At 43.4% G+C, this 5,963-nt stretch overlaps 1 protein-coding gene across 1 annotated transcript; it reads left to right on the top strand.

The window, feature by feature from the left end:
• The first annotated feature begins 1,721 nt into the window (after positions 1 to 1,721).
• LOC123128898 (protein G1-like6) lies at positions 1,722 to 3,249 on the top strand. Its single transcript, XM_044549013.1, has 2 exons — positions 1,722 to 2,012; positions 2,163 to 3,249. The coding sequence occupies exon 2, from the start codon at positions 2,191 to 2,193 to the stop codon at positions 2,947 to 2,949; it is 759 nt and encodes a 252-aa protein (XP_044404948.1). The 5' UTR covers positions 1,722 to 2,012; positions 2,163 to 2,190; the 3' UTR covers positions 2,950 to 3,249.
• The last annotated feature ends 2,714 nt before the right edge of the window (positions 3,250 to 5,963 follow it).

Raw genomic sequence — 5,963 nt, 5'->3', positions numbered from 1 at the left:
TATTTTATTTGTAAACGGATCTTAAAAAGGGAGAAATTTTGTTGTAACAAACAGGGACCAGTACGTACAAATACAAATAGTAATGAGATGGGATTGGTGATGTCAGGTGGAACAGGGAATCTTGACCAGTAGTCAATGGCCTACTGTTTCCAAAACTATGGATACAATATATGTACGTACGTGTATATTCCAGGGACACACGTATATGATATTTGTGCACAGCGTACCATATTTCATGTCGTCTACAGTAGTAACATGAGTGGGCTGTTCCTTTGTGCCTCATTTTTCTATCAGTGCCCGTGCAACGCCGATGGAAGCACCATCCCATCCTAGTTGGCCGGCCTGCAATGGCAGGATTAAAAAAGAAGAAGGAAGTGGCCATCACTCCAGATTATCCTGCAGTCATGTCATGCAGATGCAGGGCATGGAAGGAATTACATGCATACACTCTTCACAAGATGCATAAGTAAGTACGGCCTCCTCATGCAGTTCTCTTGCATGTTTCGCTTTCTTTTTTGCCTCAAGTCAAACTTAACTTTGACCAAGTCTGCAGAAAAACATCAATACTTATATATCTTTGTCAAATGTACATCAACATATTGCTCCTAAAATATGTATTTTTAAAATATTTATTTGGATTTATTAAGTACTCTCTTTGTTCACTTTTATAAGACCTTGTAGACATTTCAGACAACATGTAAAACAGGTCAATTTCAGTTGTCTGAAACAACTTATAAAAGTGAACAGAGGAAGTATTATATTTATTAGGAGATATTAAGTATTGATAGTTTTTCTATATATTAGTTTAAATTCAAAGAAGCTTGACTTGAGATAAAACCTCAGGCATGTTTTTTGAGGATGAATACTAGCAAGTTTTGTTTTACAAAATTAAGTCAGCGGTCGATACATGTAAATTTGGTGGAAGCATATGCGTTACTACAGGGACGGTATGTGTTATATAAGGCTCGAGGACAGAAGAGTTTATGGAGATTATGACTTGGTAATTAAGACTTAATCTTCACGCTATTGACACCCCGTACATGATTGTACAGATAGAGATCAAGCCCAATTAAACCGACCCTAAGATTTTAAATACGCACCCCACACCACTGAAAAAGTAGCGCGCTACAGCGTTCTGAATCATGTCTCGCTAAATAAATAAGTGTATAATGTCTTACTAATAACACGCAATAGCACGATATAGCACCTAATGACGTATTTTAGCGGCGGCACTATTTTGGTATAGCGTGCTATTTTTTCATTGCGCCACACACCTTACACAACATATTTCAACAATACACAACAATTAATCTTTTGTGAATTTAGCCATGGCAGGATAGTGAACACAATCAATTTGATTCGACATTCTTTGTTTCTTATAAACGGCGAGGCCTCTGCGATGTTCCGTATGAGGCATAACTAGGAAAATTAGATCCTGTTTGGAATGTAGGAAAATTCCCAGACAGGACCAGATACATCATCTAATTCAAAGTTGACAACATATAAGGAAGGCAATTCAAACCTAACCAAGAAAAGCCACAGAAAAACCAAAGAAGAAAAAAATGATGGAGCCATCTTGTTGCCTTCCTAGCCACCACTCTCTCCCTGTCTAAAGCTACCCTACCCAACCACCCCTCTCACCATCACTATACCCCCCACCTCACACCACACCGCCTAGCTAAAAGGTTAAAACCTATCTCCCCCATCCACCCCATCCCCCTCCCCCTCCCCTTCCTCCTCCTCTCCCTCTCACCTCCTCCAGCGCCATCCACTGTTCCTCCATCCCCATCTCTCCCCCCCTCCATCTTTCTCTCTCTGCAGGTTCTCCAGGATGGATTGACCACCTGAGCATGGCAATCATGGGCTGCTGCTGCTGCTTGGGTGGGCACATGATTGGATCAGTCCTCACCACCGGCCGCTAGGCTCACACTCGCCTGCCAAGATTCCAGCACGCGCATGCACACGCGCTACGGATTTCGATCGATAGACTACTGCTGAACCAGCAGATTCAGGTATATATGCATCTCAACGCGTCTCCTTCACTTCCTTCCTCTCTTGGATCGATCGATCCATGTTCCGTAAATCTCCTGACCTAGCGAGCTCGCTTGAATCGGAGCAAGAAATGATGCGTCCTTCTTGGTTGGCCATGTCGCAATGCGCAGGGAAGCTAGTGAAGGAGAGCTAGCAGGGATGGATCACCACCATCACCACCACCACCACCATCATCACATGATCCCTGGACAGGAGCCTTCGGCCGGGGACGGTGCACCCCAGGACAACTTCTTCCTCGGCCCCGCCGGCGTCGGCATCTTCGGTGGCGTCGGCGGCGCGTCTGGGGCCGGCTCGTCCTCGTCTGGCGCCGCGGGGGGCGCCGGGACCTCGGCGGGTGGCAGTGGCGGAGGAGGCCCGTCGCCGTCAGGGTCGTCGCCGTCGCTGAGCCGGTACGAGTCGCAGAAGCGCCGGGACTGGAACACGTTCGGCCAGTACCTGAGGAACCACCGGCCGCCGCTGTCGCTGTCGCGGTGCAGCGGCGCGCACGTGCTGGAGTTCCTCAAGTACATGGACCAGTTCGGCAAGACCAAGGTGCACACGGCGGTGTGCCCCTTCTACGGCCACCCGAACCCGCCGGCGCCGTGCCCGTGCCCGCTCCGCCAGGCCTGGGGCTCCCTCGACGCGCTCATCGGCCGCCTCCGCGCCGCCTACGAGGAGAACGGCGGCACGCCCGAGATGAACCCCTTCGGCGCGCGCGCCGTCCGCCTCTACCTTCGCGAGGTGCGCGAGACGCAGGCGCGGGCCAGGGGGATCAGCTACGAGAAGAAGAAGCGCAAGAAGCCGTCGTCGTCTACGTCGGCCGCCGCGGGGCCGTCGTCCGAGGGGAGCCCGCCTCCTGGCCCGTCCGGCAGCGGCGGGGGCGACACGTCGGCGTCGCCACACTTCATCATGCCGTGACTCGGTGACTGTACCGTGAGTTTTCCCTAGCTAGGTGATCCATCTGAGCTAGCTAGCCGCCGCGCAACTTCTCTCCTTCTTGGGATGCCTGCAGTGCTGGTTCATCAACTACGCCAAGGCCGCCATTGTTCTTTACTTGCCTCCCCAATTGGCTTCTTGCATTTTGCAAAGGATTTCTCTCCTCCTTAATTTCCATTTGTTTCACTTCAAGTAAGGTCATTCGTGACGAGTACTAATTTGTGTCGTTGCTGTTAGTTCTCTCTAGATTGAGATCAATTGGTAGCTGTTTGATTTTGTTTCTGCCTGTTTCAGTTTGCTAGCTCCTCGTGAGAATCTCTAGCTAGTAGTAGTGAACTAGTGACCAGCGAGTCATTTTGGCATTGGAGAAACTTGCAAGAACAAAACTAGCATCGAACTATATAGAATTTGCTCTTGCGAAAAGAGCTTTGCTAACTAAGCCACAAGTACTTGTTGTATTGGCAGCAATGCTTCATTCATCGATATGTACTACTGCCGGTGGTTCCCATTGTTAGGAGAGCTAAAAAGGCACAGTTGAGTGATTTTTTGTCATGGTAGCTAAAGACAGGAACAACATGTGTTTGTGTACTTGTCTTGCTTTAAAAAGTGTACTTGTCCTTGAGCATCCATATGATCTATATATTGTCCAATTGCAAGTCATATATTTTTTTCCTATATGCTATGGCTTGTTGTGCTAGCATTGTCACAAAAATTACAAAATTACTGCTTGCTGTTTCCTCAATATGCAAGGACATGTAGTGCTAGTTTGAACGATATGTAGTACCAGCTAGCTATGGGCAGCAAGCTTCACTTTTGCAGCACTGTAGAAAACTGCAAAGGGGCAACAGATAGATGAGGAAACAAACAAAGCCATGCAAAAGAAGAAAAAGAGAGGAGTCTTTTGAAAAGAGCAGAGAAAAGAAAGACGGGCAGGCACTAGAAATATATATATGGTTTCAATATCATCTGGCAACCCCTATTTTAGCCCATGCTTTGATGTTCCTGGCTCTCTTTCCATGTTCATGCTAGGATTACTGGATTTGGCTTGATTTGTCTTGGTTTGTCCCTTTCCTGATTTGAGTAGTAGAGATGCTAGATATATGCATGTATGCACACGTATATTTCCATCATGCATGCATGCCTTCAATCAATCATCAACCTGGAGTAAGAAATACATATGCTCTTTGTGGTTAAAGTTAATTTGCTATCTTTGTTAGGCTTCACAGTTTATTCTTTCTGCCTGAAAACTATGGAAGTCAAGAGCCTAGAGCACATTCAGATTCCTGTTTAAACAGTTCTTGCCTATCACTATCTTAGATTTTGCTTGTCCCTTCAATGCATAGTTGAGAAAAAGGGTTTTCTTATGGAGAGGGAACGGACAAAATCTATCCTATTCCTTCTGCTACCCTGATAAGGGTATTGTTTATGATCAGATGCATTGTTCATATATCCCATAACCTTTTTTTCCTTCATAAACAACCAAATTAACAAGAGGATATGATCGGCTGCTTGGTTAATGTGGTAACTCCTGATGGAACTTTAGGATTCATTTTTTTAAAACACGTAGCTTCAATTTTAATTTGAATTTATATCTATAAACCATTAAAACATGCATGATTGGAATTTAAGTCTCTCTGGAGAGTATTCTAGATATTTTTGACTATCTGCCTCCTTGACTGTGTGTACTGTTGTACTAGCTCCAAATGGTTTGGATTGGAGTTTTGACGTTATCTCTGAAACAAACCAGTATATTCTTTTTATTAGAATAAATCCACTATATATTCATAGAGTAAGTCAGAGAGTATATATTAATTCTTGAAATTAAATGATAACCTGATAATATAAATTTGTACTTTATAGGTATGGCTAACTCTTGTTAATATATCCAAAAGTAGTTTCCATATCTCTAGGTGTTCGTTGAAAGAACTGCAGCACAGTAATATTTGTGCTTATGTATCATCTTTTAGGTTATTTCTTATTTGAATTACTTTGTTAAAATACTACTCCTTCCGTCCCATAATATAAGATCGTTTTTCAAGCCATGTTAGCTTGAGAAACGATCTTATGTTGTGTGACAGAGGGAGTATTTCATAGGCGAACAGTTTTGTCATAATTAAATTTACTGCACATAGGATGGAGTGATTTATACCTACACATCTTCAAAAGGGAAATCTGGATTTGTATGTCCGCAACTATTATTAACTGTGTAGGCTTTTTTTTGGCTAAGCCTTGATGTTCTTTCGAGCTAACAAAGATTAATCTCTCGACAAAAACATTTAGAATTGCACCCCCCCCCCCCCCCTCCGCGCGCCCTTGGTTCCTTATTCGATGTAAATGTATAGTATTCCATCCGTAAAGAATGATAGGTAGGTACATGGCTGAATGATACGTGTGACAGAGGGAGTAGTTAGCATTGGGTGAGTTTCAACCTCATAACTTGATAGGTAGGTACATGGCTGAATGATACGTGTGTACCATCTAGGTAGTTAATATAGTACATACATGTATTCTGTGCTCTACCATCTGACGTACTAAACGGAACTGTGTACCTACATTCACGCATGCATGGTACATCTAGATGCACTTTGTACACACGCGCATTAATTCTTTGATATGGACAAACCCTAGAGTAGCTTATATTATACGAGTAAGAAATTGTGTTTATTCTCACAGTTTATATCACGTACAACAAATTTCCTTTGAGTTGAGAAAATAATCATAACAAGATCTCCATTTTCCACCTTTAATTCCACAATGTACTTCTGCAATAGCTATGCTACGGTTCAGATTTGAATAGTGCAAATGATGTTTCAGGGTTTGCCATTCTGTACGTGCATGTCTAACTGACATGTACGTGGTCCTGGGCTACATGTTGGCCACAACTAGGAAACCATTCTTATCTTACACCATAATATATATATATATATATATATATATATATATATATATATATATATATATATATATATATATATATATATATATATAGTTTTTTT

This window comes from Triticum aestivum, chromosome 6A (genome assembly GCF_018294505.1).
Source record: "Triticum aestivum cultivar Chinese Spring chromosome 6A, IWGSC CS RefSeq v2.1, whole genome shotgun sequence".
NCBI classification, from domain to species: Eukaryota; Viridiplantae; Streptophyta; class Magnoliopsida; order Poales; family Poaceae; genus Triticum; species Triticum aestivum.
Note: the sequence above shows the minus strand (reverse complement) of the source record. Positions and strands in the feature narration are given on the sequence as shown.

What these genes read in the sequence shown, in the direction of transcription:
- LOC123128898 (XM_044549013.1), top strand. Translation starts at nt 2,191, where the DNA reads ATGGATCACCACCATCACCACCACCACCACCATCATCACATGATCCCT.